The sequence below is a fragment of the Hippocampus zosterae genome, chromosome 2, assembly GCF_025434085.1.
Source record: "Hippocampus zosterae strain Florida chromosome 2, ASM2543408v3, whole genome shotgun sequence".
Lineage (NCBI taxonomy): Eukaryota > Metazoa > Chordata > Actinopteri > Syngnathiformes > Syngnathidae > Hippocampus > Hippocampus zosterae.
Window position 1 is genome coordinate 6,793,722 of NC_067452.1, and position 15,576 is coordinate 6,809,297.

Below are 15,576 nucleotides of genomic sequence, written 5' to 3' on the forward strand. Positions count from 1 at the left end.
AGAATACACATAGTCTATATATTCATATCTGTTAATGAAAATACAGTGACTTTGTGAAAACCTTAGACAGAATGGACAAAAAATGATTTTGATAGGGACCCCTGACACTAGAGGCGACAGCTGACCTGTTGCGAGGACCTTAAACTGCCACACAAAAGCACTTCAAATTGTTGCAAACCTATCATTGTTTTATGACACGACGGAGACGTGTGTTTTCTTTGTCTTCGCTAGCTACTTGTCTCGTATCAAGTCAAGCGATGAAATGGTGACAAATACACTATACTACCAAAAGTATTCGCTCATCCATCCAAATGACCAGAATCGGTTGTCCTAATCCCTTGGCCTGGTCACAGGTTTATAAAATCAATCACCTAGGCATGCAGACAAACATTTGTGAAAGAATGGGTCACTCTCAGGATCTTAGTGAATTCCAGCGTGGAACTGTTATAGGATGCCACTTGTGTAACCGATCCAGTCATGAATTTTCCTCGCTCCTAAATATTCCACAGTCAACTGTTGGTTTCACAGTATTATTATTTTTTTTAATGAAAGAGTTTGGGAACAACAGCAACTCAGCCATGAAGTAGTAGACCATGTAAACTGACGGAGAAGGGTCAGCTAATGCTGAGGCGCAAAGTGCAAAGAGGTTGCCTTTTGCTATTTTATCTTCCTCCAACATGTGGGGGCGCGGCCATGGCGTGGCTTCGGCTCTGTCGTCATCTCACCAGGAAGAGAAACAGCAGCGGTGTGAGTGCTCCGCGAAAGCTTACGACGACTACTACCGCTTGATTATTATTGTTCATATTTGTACGTTGTACGAAAATCTTCTGTGATCGAGCCAACAATTTCTTATGTTCCACAAAGGTACTTTTTTAAAGTTAACTTTCTTGACTTCGACCAAGGACACCCGACAAGGCGCCATGACATTAACTAATTTTAAACCACTTTTCGCTTGAAGAGTTGTGTTGCAATGTTGTGCGTTGAACTGCAACGCTGGGCAATTCAACATAGTTTATCGGCAACCAAAATAACGCTGAACGTTGGCCTTCATAATTGTCATGTAGCTCCCACAGTTAGTAACCGTATAATAATTTCGGTTGTACAGAACGATGTCGCACGAAATTCATTCAGAATAATTTCTGCGATTGGCCCGAGTAGAGCGTTAAGTCAAATACTTAATGTTTAACAAACGAAGAACTCATCTAATAATACAACGCAATACATCTTTATTTATATAGCGCTTTCATTACAGCTGCAACAAAGCACTTTCCAGAACATTTCACGATAAATAACAATAATCCAACAGAAAACATGGCATAAAATACTGTATCGACAATTATCAGTTCTTATCTTCGTGTTTGAATTGTTAGTTTATCTCCACTGTGTTGGTGAGCTGGCATAATTTATTTAAATACGATCCTAGAGATGAACCACGTGTCGTTTGAGATGCAGAGATAATACAACGGTTTGAGATAGTCCAGCAGTTTGATGGATGTAACTCTAATTCAATGTGGAGAATAATTTGTCACACCGTGGGTTCATTTAGAGAAAAAGATGCATCTCCTCTCTTGTTTGTCTGTCAGTTCATCATGCCTGAGGAGATGCAACAAGCTTTAATTGAGAGAGGAGACGATAAGGGCAGGTGCAGGCCGCTTGAGGTTTGCATGTCGGAGTTCGACACCCAAGTTGTCGGCATCCTGGGCACTGGCGACTTCTCCCGCTCACTTGCCAGAAGACTGGTCGCCACCGGCTACCGAGTGGTGGTCGGGAGTCGAACCCCCAAGCACGCGGTTGCACTCTTCCCTGAAGAGGCAGAGGTGAGACCCAATTTGCTTACCGCGTGTTGTTGATTCTAAATCCATATAATTACTATTAGTTCCATACTGTATTAGACCTCGGAGTAAAAATCTTTTTCGACCTTGTTCGTCATGAATATTGTTATTCTCTGTGTTGACATGTTTGTCCCGCTTCTAGTCAGCTATAATTTTCATGGTATTTAGAGACATTTACCCACTGCACTGGTGGTCAGGTAAACAAACAAGCAAACAACCTTACACACTCACGCTTACACTTCTCGATTGTTAGACTTCAAAGAACCAACATGCATGTTTTTGGAATGTGAGAGACAGCCAGAATATCTAGAGAAAGCCAAAGCATGGGAAAAACATGGAGAATACACAAAGCAAGGCTGGAGCCAAGATTCAAACTCCAATGTTTTTTTTATTTTTGTGGTTATTTAAGTCTCAGGATTTTACAAAAGCCTACTGTTCTACAGGCTGGGAGAATGGTCCAAGAAAGAACCAATTCAATTTTGGTTTGGATATGTATTTGAGTTGCTATCGCATGAATGGAAGAGTGTCTCCCATATTCAAAGGTCCACCCTCTGTCCATTTGTTATGTCTTGTGTTATCCTTCTAGACTTTACACTGATCGAAATCGGTTGATATTTTGCATTTCATTTGTCGGATATGCAAAATAAGATATTACAACAAACTCAACCTTGTTCACTCCGGAGTTGTTTTGCGCTGCCTTAGTATATATGAGAGTCCGAAAGGTAATCTATTTTTAGTCTTGTCTCGTGTCTTAGGAGTGGAAAGACTTTGCCCTTGGATGCAGAAGTTCCCTTGACCATCCACTCACAAAGTAGTAGCGTTCGAGGTTCATGTAGTTTTTCTTTTTGATTGTGAAACAGTCACGAAACCATTTTATTTATGTCCAAAAAAAAAAGAACAAGATACAGTATTTATGTGTTTAAATCAAAATAGTTTTCATCATCCAACATAAACTTCCGGCCATTCATATTCAGCTAATAACAGATGCAACCAGCACACAGGCGTGTTATTTGAACGAACACGAAAAAAAAAAAAACACATTTAATCACGTAGGCTCATTGTGTCTTTGTAGCCAACGTCGCCATTTTGATAGGAGGCTAAAACATATAGCTAATACAGCATAGATACATACATCATGTGTCTCCATCATTATAAGGCTTATTTAAGGCTTTTATTTTTTTCTGGCTCCAGACATATTTGTTGTTGTTTTGTTTTGATTGATTGATCGATCGATCGATTTATTTATGTTTTTAGTCCAATATGGCTCTTTCAACATTTTGGTTGCGGACCCCTGTTCTAGCAAAAAAAAAAAAAAAACAAACGGATGGATGAACGAACAAGTGCTTTTGATTGTCATTTGGCCTAGTCAGAGCTCTGCCCCCCACTGGGGAACAGACTCAAATCATTTCTTTCCCCGTCATCCAGGTGACCTCCCAGCTGGAGGCAGCCAGCCAAGCAGATGTGGTGTTTGTCGCCATCTTCCCTGAGCACCACTCCACCCTATTGGAGCTGAAGACGGCGCTGGCTGGAAAGATCCTGGTGGATGTTAGCAACAGCTCGCAGATCATGCGAGCCGGACCATCCCATGCCGAACGACTGGCTGACATGTTTCCTGAGAGCTTTATAGTGAAAGGTTTTAACACAATCTCAGCATGGGCGCTTCAGACTGGATCTCGAGATGGAAGCAGGCAGGTAAGATTATTGGCAATTTTGCTCTACCTCTGATGCTTGAGATATGACAGAATCCAGCGAGACACTTTGGTCGTCTTTCTTGTGCAGGTGTTCCTGTGCAGTGACAGCAGTAAGGCCAAGAGCACAGTCCTAGCAATGTGTCGCAGGATGGGCTTCTGTCCTGTGGATATGGGTCTGCTCACCTCTTCTCGGGAGATTGAAAATCTCCCCTTTTATCTGTTTCCTTCCTGGGGCACGCCCATCCTCATCACATTGATTCTCTTCATCTTCTTCTACCTCTACAACTTTGTCCGTGATATTGTGCATCCACTCGTCAAAGCGAAGAAGAGCGTCTTTTACAAAATGCCCATTGAAACTGTTAATGTCACTTTACCTTCCGTCGCCTTGGTGATGCTTGCCCTCGTCTACATGCCGGGCTTGCTTGCCGCCTTGGTCCAGTTAAGGCGGGGCACCAAATACGATCGCTTTCCTATCTGGCTCGACAAGTGGCTCTCCAAGAGGAAGCAGTTTGGATTGTGCAGCTTCCTGTGTGCTGCCATGCACGCCATCTACAGTCTATGTCTGCCCATGAGGCAGTCAGCTCGCTTCAGGCTGCTCAACGATGCTTTCAAACAGGTGAATGGGAGCCCAGTGATCTGACCACACCTTCTGCTTTCGGCTTTTCTGTCAATCATGTGTGGAACCATGTGGCGCGCAGGTGAAAGAGGGCGTGGAGGACGCGTGGAGTGACGAGGGGGTGTGGAGAATGGAGTTGTACGTCTCAGTGGGCATCATCGCGCTTGGGCTGCTCTCCTTGCTGGCCATCACCTCGCTGCCCTCCGTGGCTGACAACATCAACTGGCGAGAGTTCAGCTTTATACAGGTACGCCACAGGAGGTTACGGTTAGTTTTTGGCAACCCGGTGTTGAATGACAAATTGGTATCTGGCTTTCTTTTCAACAAACAGGTGTGTGGGCGGGATGTGATAGTTTGTGGTGCCGGCCACAAATATTTTTTTCTGTCGACAGATTTTGATTTGTCACTCAAAACTATGCGACAAAGTCACGTGAGTTTGTAAATATACAGTATCGGGGCAAAGTGGCAGTATATACAAATCAAAAGAGGAAGGAAGCGGTCAGGGCAGCTGTGAAAAGTTAAAATTGTGAACTCGGGTAAATTACGTAGCCAACCTGCTAACAATGTCAATAACATTGGCGTATTTATGCAATTGGCTCAATTACAATAAAGAAGAACTGAGACACAAATGACAGATTCGTCATTTGATTGTAATTTTTGAATTTCTGTTTTGACATTGAAATTGTCACATAAACATGACGGTTATCTGCCAAGACTGCGTGTCTAACTCCACCCCACCACGACTACTTATACCAAAAGGAACCACAACAGGATTGTCAAAATGAGCATTGGGATCAATTATTTTAGTACAGGTTACACATTTAGACAATAGAAGTGAAATTAAATGCTCTTGAGGGGGTTCCTGTGAAGACAAATCAGACATCCAAACAATTTGTGTGTTTGCACTTTTGCAGGTGACTCAGTTCGGGTGCTAACACTCAAAGCCGCCAGCATTGTTGGGGCTCACACATTCTTCTCTCCTCCTCCTTGTCCCCTGGCGCCCCTTTCATCGCCCCGCAAAACTAATCCTCTGGCCGTCAGATTAGTCATGTCCCACCTGGAGGCCAGCAATGAATTATTGCCCTCCTTTCAGCATTAGCCGGCGATAAATGTTCCTGTGCAGCGCAGCGCTTCAGGACAGATACTTGATCTTGAATGAGTTGAGTCAACTACTCGTTCAAACATGTAACTGAAAAGTTTTGAAAGAAGTGAAGCACCCACATTCAAACAGTTTCAGGTGAATGATGCAAATATCAGTGATTTCAAAGGAGAGGTCACCAACATGGTGCCTGCGGGCCACATGAGTCCGGGCCAGGCCTAAACAGCAAACCAGTGAGATGCCTCTATTTTTTAGTGTTGATATTCTCATTTCAGTCACACTTGCATTGATGTAAATGTGGAAATGACACACACACACAAAAACTTTGTCAGTGTTTGAAGTGCACAACCAAACCTTAGCATGTGGAAAAAAGCTAGCGGGCATCAAAATGATGAGAAGGTTTACCACCAAGTTAAAGCAAATGGTTGATTGATCTGCCTCGATCTGCCTTTAACAAAACGAAAAGCTCATGTTGTTGCGAAGTCACTGGATTTTCAGTGCCCAAATGGGGATAAGTGGTTTGAATCGAGGCTTTGTGAAGCAGAAGTTCACGTCCAGTGGAAAGAGACACTCATCTCTGGCCTGTGTGAGAATAGGGAAGAGCTAGACTACTTTGGATCTTTGACCAGCACCTGAGTCAAGCTTGGGAATTTTTTTGTAATTGCGCCCGCTGGTAATCTTGATAGCACTGGTCCCACTTGCTCGGGTCATGAATCGAAGGTGAGTGTGTTTGCTCGTGGCTGTTTAGTGGCCTTTGACCCGGTGAACAGCAGACACGAAAAACTGGCACAGGTATAAAACTCTTCTTCAAGTTGTAAATAAAAACGTTTAGGTTGTAAATAAATGAAAAATGAATAAACGAAATCTCTTTCACATCCTGCAGTCCACTTTGGGCTACTGCGCCCTGTCCATGGCCACGGTGCACACACTCCTCTTCGGCTGGGACCGCGCCTTTGACCCGAGCCAATACCGCTTCCTCTTGCCACCCACTTTCATGGTGGTCCTCATCCTCCCTGTCTCAGTTCTATTGGTCCGCCTCGTTCTCCTGCTGCCCTGTATTGCGCAACAGCTCCGACAGATCCGCCGCGGATGGGAGAGGAGCCGGCACATCCGCTTCATTCTGCCCAACGACGACCGTGTCACCGGCTTCGATAATGTCAGCCATGTTTGAAAAATAGTTAAACACTTTGGTTTGGGCAACCTGGAAAGTAATTGGTTTCACACATGTGTAATGTTGTTGAAATGTTTGTTGTTTGAACAATTGGAGAAAACAGAAATCATTTAATAATGATCATCATGAGACATGGCAGCAGTCTGTTGACCCTCAACATTCATGCCCTGTGCAATTTGTAAGAGTAGCGAGCTTCTCTGCTGGATTTTGATTTCCAATTTCTTTCTTTCTGTTGATTTACCGACTGGTGATTCTGGAGGCTCGCTTCAGATTCATCTGTGCCAAAACCTGTTTGTCGATACACTGCTATATTTTCTTTTTGTGATTTTTGGTTAATATATTTTCTAATCACTTTGTCTGAAGTCCACGTGTTTTAACATCATTTAGGATGAAAGCCACTTTTTATTCAAAACAATATGAGAGGTATTTGCAGCTGGTAGGTAGTGGGTCACGGAAAAAGCCTGGTTGGCCTGGTTTTGTCCACTTGTGCGGTGCTGTCATCTAGTGGCACGATGAGAACTCTACAGCAGGTGTCACCAACATTTTTGAGGGTGAGAGCAACTTCATGTGTACCGATTGTGTGAAGGGCTACCAAATTGATACACGTCTGAAATAACATATTTGTCCAAAATACCTTCAATAATATGAGGATGTGTTATTTTTAATACTTGATGATTTAAATTGTCAGACTTTGATCGTGTTTCGAAATGTCTCACAGTACTGCCAATGTTTGCATTTTTAAATCATAATTTCTACTAGCAAATCACAATGTCCAGGCACTGGCGGGCTACTCAAGTGGTCTTCACGGGCTACCTGGTGCCCGCGGGCACCATGTTGGTGACCACTGCTCTACAGTATTTGGAATTTTCAGTGCCAGTGAATTTTCGTTCGGACTGTGATTGAGTTCTCCCTGGACTCAGATTGTTCCGCCCAATGTGGCCTGCTAGGCGAGATTCAATATGCCCACCCCTCATCGGCGATGAACACTTATCAATACGTTTTTCTTTTTTTAATTAACCATTGTCTTTAATTTACTAGATCTCGCTCAATTTAACGCAGACGTTGAATTTTGAGGCAATTTAACGTTAACTAAGCTTTAATAATCCGTTGTATAAGGAACAGTATTTAAATTGAATATTAAAAATGGGGAAACATTCAATCGTCAGATATAAATCGCCTCAAATCTGCGATCCCTAGGCTCAAAGGTGCGGATCAAACCGTCGCCAATTCCTAGCGGATCGCAGTGAAGTCCGTAAGGGAGCCTCCACGCCGAATTGACGGGACTTTCCATCAGTGGAGAGTTGGTGCGAAGTGGTAACAACCTTCGGGTCAGCAACATCCCGCGGGACCGCGTCCGGCGGTATACAAATCCCCAAGCCGACCATCCCCCTGGTTTATGGAGGAATGTTCACCCTTCAAAATAAAACACCGGGCCAACCTCGGGTGCTGCAGACCCCCTGGACCGCCACCGCGCTGCCGTGGACCCTGGCCACTGGGTCAAAGTGCGGGGGCCGGGTTGCGACCCGTCCCCCTCCCTCACGCTACATAGCCCCCAGGATGGCGGCCACCCCCTCCTGCCCCCTCAACCCGTTTCCCCCCTCTCCCGATCCCCTCAAAAAAAAAAAATGCAACACCAAAAATAAAAGCATCGTTAGATACAACCATCCACTACATTATATTTAGTAATATTAATTTGGCAAGGATTTGCATTTGAATCAGTGATGGCTATTTTTAAGCTACAGTATCTAAAGGTACATATAATTTTTTTGAGTTTGTGGCGGCTCCTTAAGGTCGAGGTACGATGGCCGATGGGGGCAAACGGCTGAACGCTGCAAACACAGGATTACATGGGGCGTGGGGGGAACACACCTGCAAACAAACACACGGCAAATCAAAAATGCGGCGAGAAATGATGAAAACAAAACACGAACACAGAAATGCAAACATAATAAACACACAAGAAATGCTGCCATAAAAGCAACAAAGTGTAAGCAAGCATTTCAAACAACAAAACGACAACAACGAAAACCGCTGCGAAACTCCAAAACAAAAACGGAAAAAACAGTGGCAAGAAAAAAACGATGCAAGTTCACGCCAATAAACGGAGGTTTGCCAGGCCACGAACTGATATCGAAGGACCAGCCCCGTGAGACCAGATCCTCCCCTTTTTCTGGTCTAACGTGAACTTTTATTCCCCATCGTCCTTTGTCTATTGTGCAATTTTTCTTCCCGTATGTCTTGCGTTGATGTGATATCTGACAAGCTTTTGTAAACAAATGTGGTTCGAGCCATGTAACTATGCTTCTCTTTTATAAGATTGTAAAAGATAACGTCTCAACTGTATTTCTAGAGCACTTAAAAAACAAACAAACACCGCTGTATACAAAGTACCGTACATGGAGCAAAAAATAATTCATACAATAACAAACAATAAATGAATACCAAGGACAGTGGAAAGCACATAAACAGTCAAACTATAAAAAAACAGGTCTCATGGTGACTGTAAAGGAATTTATTCCTTACTGTGATTTCCTAGCCCCTCTCTTTTAGTTGCATCTGTTCAAATACTTGAGAGAAACAATTTAGTATGCCATTGAAGGTATTTACTGCTCACTGTGATTACAATCACTTTTAGTGCCCGTCGACCCCCACCATTTTTAGGGCCCCTCCCGAGAACATGTTTGACATCAAAAGAGTAACCGTTATCTCAAGCATCTGTGTTCCTGCCATTACGTCAAACATCAGACTGAAGACAATAGTGGGTAGTGGTGGTTTGGTCTCACCTCACCACTCCCAACTTTTTCCAGCCACACCGGTGTCAGATGACATGTTCATTTCTTTGTTTCCGGGATTTGCATGGAGGCGTAACTGCCTGCCTCTCATTCTCATATTGTATCTATATATTCTCATGACTGCATTTTTTCTGCTTCCTGACGAAATCCGAGACTCTCAGGAGCCCGAATCGATTCGTGTTGCGCTGTGATAAACAGAGAAAATGACGACGTGGTGTTGGGTCTTCTTCCACCTTAAAGAGAAATAAAAGAACTTGTGTCCAAGGAGGGCCATAAGGAAATAAGGACAACTCCACAACATGACTCAATTGCCAAAGAACAAAAATGACTTTTAAGACGAATTTTAAAGATGGGCAGCGAGGGGGCTTGCCGATCATTGAGCGGAAGGTTGTTCCAAAGCAAGGGATCAGCAACGGAAAAAGGACTCAATCACCCCTGAGCGTGGTTATTACGTGATTGGACCGACAACTCAGAATGTGCCAATCTGTTGCTGACTTCACTGGAGTCAATGCGGTACCCCCTAATCAACTTGTCGGTGATGTGGTGCCATCGTTTTAAGTGGTCTGCATATTTGTGGTGCTGCCATTGTATTGCCATTGCTTCGTAGTGCGACATTCTTTGCAAATTACGGAGTTTTTATCAAACTTTCCGTCTTTCTTTTCGAAGCCGTAGTATTTCCAAACATAAGATCTGAATGTTGCGGAAGCATTAAATACAGTAGTTTCCTCGCTGCTGCTTGCGCGAACTTCCATAGCGTTTCGCCAGTTGTGTACTGGACTGTATGTGACGCACGGCTACCGTCCGTATTCAACCCAAACACCAAAACAATGATGGTGCATTCATTGCGCCTAGGAAAGGGCAGATAGGTGACGTTTAACATGAATAAAACGGCGCTTGAAACGGATTTTACCGATACCCACCAATGCATCGCGATGAATCTCGATTTCACCCGTCAATCGCGTCGTACCTAGTGAATGAGCCGATTCACTCGCATCGCGCACGTGCGCATCGATGTATCGATTAATGTCGATTATTTTCCTCACCCTTAATGCAAAGTGGAAAAGTGTTGTGTGGTCTGACCAGTCCACATTTCAGATTGTTTTGGAAAATTCTGGGCGTCTTCTCCTCTGGGGCTAAGAATGAAAAGAGCCATCTGGACTGTTCTGGACACAACGTTCCAAATCCAGCATCTGCGATGGTATGGAGCTGTGTTAGTCCGTACAGGTTTGCGAGAAACATGTCGCCATCCAAGCAACACCTTTTTCATTGACACCCCTGCTTAGTTCAGTAAGACAACGTCAAACCACATTCTGCACATGGTACACCAGCATGGTTTCGGCGAAAAAGAATGTGGACTGCCTGGAGTCCAGACCCATCTACCACTGAAAATATGTGCCTCATTGTGGAGCGTTACGTATGACAAGGATGACTCCGGTCTGTTGAACAGCTGAAGTTGTACGTCAAGTAAGAATGTAAGAATTTCACCTACAAAGCTATAACAATTAGTGTCCTCAGTTCCCAAACGTTGATTGAATGTTGTTTAAATAAATGATGATGTAACGCAGTGGTAAACAAGCTTTTTTGGAACATGTTGCAGCCATTACATTTTAAGACGATGTCAAATCACGTTCTGCAATGGTACACCACCATGGTGGAGCGTGTTGCGGCCATTAAATTCCAAGTTAATGATTAAGTCCATCACTTCGGACTTCACATATCTTGTCTTTGTAGTGTATTCAATGAAATATGCAATACAATGCATCTTTATAAATGTAGGTTGAACATGATTTGCAAACTTAATTGCAATTGGGTCGCTCCATGCCATGAATTTACAAAATGCATTGTTTGTTTTATGCAACATTAATCATCAAAAGGAAGATTGAAATAGTCCAAAGAACCGTCTGTACTGTAGATCAGTGGTTCTCAATTATTTTCTCTCATGCCCCCCCAAGGAAGAGGAAAACATCGTGCACCCCCCCTTGCACAACTATAAATAAGATAATTTTTCTATAAAATTGTTATAAGTACACCTTTGCATAACACCGTATCCTTATTAACGTATAAGAGAATTAAAAAAAAGAAATATGGACCAACTTACAACAAAGAATAGCTTTAGTATTCTCTGTTGTATCACTTGTATTCTTTGGCATTTGACTCAGCATGACTAAGATTTGTTCTTGTTCTTGTTGTTTTGCTGTTTAGTGCTTTCTACCGCCTTTGTTACCGATTTGTTGCTTTACTGTTGTATATGTTAGTTGCTCCATGTACAGCACTTTGTATGCAGCGATGGCTGTCTGAAAGTGCTCTATAAATACAGTTGAGTTGAGTTGAGTAGTAACTGGAACAGAAAATATTTAAAGTGCATCTGAAATTAAAAAATAACATTAAATCCTTAATTTAACAATAAATATTTTTGACTGACCATGTCAAACGATACGATATTGAAAAATAAAATCAATAACTAATAATGCATTCAAACTAATCACCAACATTATCTCAGGAGCAAAATATTAAAAAAAACTTTAACCAGCAAAACAAGAATCTATAAAATAATTTGTGTTTTTTTTTTCTTTAAATCAAAGATGATGTCTGGATTAATGGCTACAATGAGCACGTTTTGCATTGCACAGCTTTTCGAAGCGAGGTTTTAAGCAGGACACAGCAACTTTTGGCTCCTGCTCAATGTGTACCCGGGACCTGTATTTTAGTTTACTCAAGTTTGCAGTCACAAAGCGGCATGATTGTTGGCAATATTCGGCACGTTTTCGCTGAAAAAAAAAAAAAAAACTCAAGCAGCTTATCAGCGTGATTCAGGTGTAATGTCTTTAAGTGACGCCTTAATTTATTTGGTTTCATGCTGTCCGCTACCAAAATTTTTAGACACGGTAATGTCATGATGTTGAAAGACAAATATTAAAAATTATGTTTCTTTGTGGATTTTGGATGGAAGAAAGGTGCACATTTCTTTCCATCCAAAACTGTTGTACTTTTTAGAACACTAATTGTTTCAGATGAGGTAATTGCAACCACCTGGGAAGGGCCAATTGTTGCTTGGACCTGATTGGCCTGAAGCTCAAGTGAACTCCGTTTAAAAGAGGAATGAGGAAGTCACTAGGGGCCGGACAACTTGGAGAGCAGTGCTACACGTGGGCTGCTCAAAACTGGTCAACTGTCACTCCTGAAAATAAAGAAAACTGGAAAATCTCCTTGATGAATCCTGGCTGAATTGCCTTTTTATTCTTTTTCACCTGGCCTGCTGTTCTGCCGCATAACAAGTAAGCACATCATTCTTTCCTCGTCTGCCACCGCAGTCTGAAGCCAAGCGCGACATACGCCTCATCATATTTCCTCCCTGAGAATGCTCCCTACGCAAACTCTGCCAATGAGAGTGCCACCGCCCTCTAACGTAGTGGAGGCGCAACTGCACGCTATATTAGGACTAAAAAAAGAAAAAAGCATGTTTCCCGAGGTCAAACGCGCCTTCCCTGACGGAGCCTCGCGCCCCCCCCAGGGTGCAACACTGCTGTAGATACACAACCGTTTGCACACTGTTGGTCTTTGGAATGAAAGTGTAAAAAAGCATCAGAATAAATTATTTATTCTTATGGTAGATGTAAACTGTGAAGAATAGAATCTAAAATGAGTCTGGCATTGCATAAACACACACCTTTTTCGCCGAAACATTGACAAATAACCCTCAATCGATGTAGGACTTAATACATTTGGAAAAGAACTGTATTCCTGTAGTAGGATAATTTTGACCTGGGTCAAAAAACATACGGTGCGCATGGGAAATGAACAGTATATGTAAGGGTTAAATTGAACAATAGTTGATCAGGGGAATCGTGTTCCTGCTTGCTGATGAGGCGTACAAAGGTGCCTCCCACATTTACTCGACAGCAGCAACCGCTGACAAGGCTGCAACCTGGAATCTAAGTTCACCACTTTTAAAGCGTCTCCTCCTCACTGCGGCCATGACGGTAAGCATTAGCTAACAGACTTTTAAAGGTGCTTCTGTCAGTCACACCGTTGTGCAAGATTGTGCTCCTCTCCTTCAGCCTGTTTGTCCAGTGCCACCTCCCTCTTTCTTTACACTACAGGAAAGCTTTGAGAAAGCAGCGAGCGAGGCGAAGAAACTGAAAACACAGCCTAACCGTGAAGAAGTGAATGAGCTGTATGGGTTATACAAGCAGGCCACGAATGGGGACCTTGCGTCTGGTGAGTAAATGTGAGCTTAAAAAAAATTAAACTGAATATCTGGGGATATCTGGCGTTTTTGCACATAAACTCCAAAAAGGGTGTGCTCTGAGGACAGAATGAAGCCAGACAGGTTGGGTGTCACTGTGAAAATGATGAAAAGACTGATAGGTTTGTATCAAGCTGGTTTATTTTGCCTTGCAAGACGTTCTTCAAAGATGTGAAAATCCTCGACCCGGGTCTTGATATCAAGAATTCCGTGTGACAGTGAGTTTCGACTGGTGTTTACTGCATTTGTTCACGAGAGGAAATCATCTGCCATTTTTGCATCCACAGATCGTCCAGGGATATTCGACATCTTGGGAAGACGAAAATGGGATTCATGGATGGGAAAGAAAGGTAAATCTTAAATACTTGAGTGTGTGGTGTTTGACGGACAAGCAGAGTGCACAGTGACTGTTGGTTCTGACTCCACAGGTCTGTCCAAAGAAGAGGCAATGGCCGCCTATGTTGAATTGGTGGAGAAGCTGAAAAGAAAATATGGAATCTAAAATCTTGTTCTCACAAATAAGTCTCATTTTCTTTGTAATGTTGTAGCCCATTTAAAAAATAATGCAATGGCAATTTTTATTGATTGATTCTATTGATTTGTATTCTGAAATTGAAGCTCGAGTTAATCGTATGGTAGCACTTAAATTTCAATCGTAATATATTAAAAATAGATCCACATTTGTACAGACAATTGTTATCCAAAGACTATTTTGTGGGCCTCTTTTAAAAAAAAATTTCAGCGTGTACCTGAAGCATAATGCAAAACAGTGTGCACACGGCACATTCTTGTTTGCCGTCTGCATAGATGTTGACATCGAAATGACTTCGATCCATCCATTTTACAATCCGCTTATCCTCACAAGGGTCGCGGAGCGTGCTGGAGCCTTTCCCAGCTGTCTTCGGGCAGTAGGCGGGGAACACCCTAAACTGGTTGCAAGACGTTAACAACGTACACAAAGACAAACAACCATTCACGCTCACACCATCAACCTGCCACGCATGTTTTTGGCACTTAACACTAGCTAAAAACTGCTCTCTGTGCACATATACAGTAAGGGTAGAACAGTTCACTAAATCCATGGTGTGGTTCCGTTCTCGGTTTGTGCTCATGGCTTTAGGGTCTTAGAAGAATCTATTGCCCTGTAGTTTCACATGAAAATGTGTAATCACAGCATTATTTTTAATTACCGGTACTAGGATTATTATCGTCATTGTAGGATTATTATTTGAATGATTTTCATTCTTTTTCTATTCTTTCCAGTGGCACAAAGTGGCAAGTATAACAAATAACTGCACTTCAGCTGGATGGTAAAAGGTACAAGCAACCACCATCTGTAGCCAACTGTTGCCCTTCAGTCATGTTTCTCTGCATCAGCTTTGTATTCAACTAGACAAGCCGAAACTGAGCGAGTGCATTTGGGATCATTATTTCAGTATCCATAATTTTGTGATCTTTGTTTGGTGGTTTACCATGAGGTTGTTTCTGATGCAAAATATGTGTAATGGCACTCCAGGTTGGAAAACATTGACCTAATTAGTCTCCTTAACTGTGTGGGTTTTCTCCGGGTACTCCGGTTTCCTCCCACATTCCAAAAACATGCATGGCAGGTTGATTGAACACTCCAAATTGTCCCTAGGTGTGAGTGTGGATGGTTGTTCGTCTCTATGTGCCCTGCGATTGGCTGGCAACCGGTTCAGGGTGTCCCCGCCTACTGGCCGAAGACAGGTGAGATGGGCTCAAGCACCCCCGCGACCCTTATGAGGCTAAAGCGGATCGGAAAATGAATGAATGAATGAATGAATATGTACTGTATATGTGTAAGCGTGTGTACAGTATGTCGTTTTTTCATGTTGTCATGACGGCGTGTATACTCTAATAAGGCTGTAAAGAAATACTTGGCGAGTGCGCTAAAGGGGTGTTCACACGGCAACTTTTACTCCTGTGTAGCATCGGGGCTGCTCCTCGTAGAGCGTTCACATGTACAAAGTTATATCGGTGTAGCCCCTGAAAACAGCTTAAACCGGAGCGAATTTAACCCTGCTCAGGAGATGGTTTAAAAATTTACTCTGGAGTAAATGCTAGTTTGAGGGGCAGCACCGATATAAAATGGGACGTGTGAACGCTAC

The 15,576-nt window shown here is 42.8% G+C and overlaps 2 protein-coding genes across 4 annotated transcripts; both read left to right on the top strand.

Annotated features, from left to right (window-relative positions):
• Positions 1-683: 683 nt before the first annotated feature.
• On the top strand, positions 684-9,738 carry LOC127592281 (metalloreductase STEAP3-like). Of its 3 annotated transcripts, none has more exons than XM_052052915.1 (6): positions 684-747; positions 1,584-1,817; positions 3,258-3,524; positions 3,612-4,139; positions 4,222-4,386; positions 9,442-9,738. In XM_052052915.1, the coding sequence occupies exons 1-6, from the start codon at positions 694-696 to the stop codon at positions 9,475-9,477; spliced, it is 1,284 nt and encodes a 427-aa protein (XP_051908875.1). In that variant the 5' UTR covers positions 684-693; the 3' UTR covers positions 9,478-9,738. The 3 variants fall into 3 exon arrangements, with proteins under 3 accessions (XP_051908875.1, XP_051908861.1, XP_051908870.1); XM_052052901.1 differs by lacking the exon at positions 9,442-9,738 and adding an exon at positions 6,122-8,353; XM_052052910.1 differs by lacking the exon at positions 9,442-9,738 and adding an exon at positions 6,122-8,353 and having other exon boundaries at positions 699-864.
• A 3,275-nt stretch (positions 9,739-13,013) lies between these two features.
• On the top strand, positions 13,014-15,341 carry LOC127592616 (acyl-CoA-binding protein-like). Its single transcript, XM_052053523.1, has 4 exons — positions 13,014-13,181; positions 13,302-13,419; positions 13,735-13,797; positions 13,876-15,341. The coding sequence occupies exons 1-4, from the start codon at positions 13,176-13,178 to the stop codon at positions 13,947-13,949; spliced, it is 261 nt and encodes an 86-aa protein (XP_051909483.1). The 5' UTR covers positions 13,014-13,175; the 3' UTR covers positions 13,950-15,341.
• Positions 15,342-15,576: the final 235 nt, after the last annotated feature.

What these genes read in the sequence shown, in the direction of transcription:
- LOC127592616 (XM_052053523.1), top strand. An exon ending in GAATGGGGACCTTGCGTCTG is followed by an intron (nt 13,420 to 13,734) that starts GTGAGTAAATGT and finishes TTGCATCCACAG; the next exon opens with ATCGTCCAGGGATATTCGAC. An exon ending in TTCATGGATGGGAAAGAAAG is followed by an intron (nt 13,798 to 13,875) that starts GTAAATCTTAAA and finishes CTGACTCCACAG; the next exon opens with GTCTGTCCAAAGAAGAGGCA.
- LOC127592281 (XM_052052901.1), top strand. Translation starts at nt 694, where the DNA reads ATGGCGTGGCTTCGGCTCTGTCGTCATCTCACCAGGAAGAGAAACAGC. An exon ending in GGAAGAGAAACAGCAGCGGT is followed by an intron (nt 748 to 1,583) that starts GTGAGTGCTCCG and finishes TTTGTCTGTCAG; the next exon opens with TTCATCATGCCTGAGGAGAT. An exon ending in GAGAGTTCAGCTTTATACAG is followed by an intron (nt 4,387 to 6,121) that starts GTACGCCACAGG and finishes CACATCCTGCAG; the next exon opens with TCCACTTTGGGCTACTGCGC.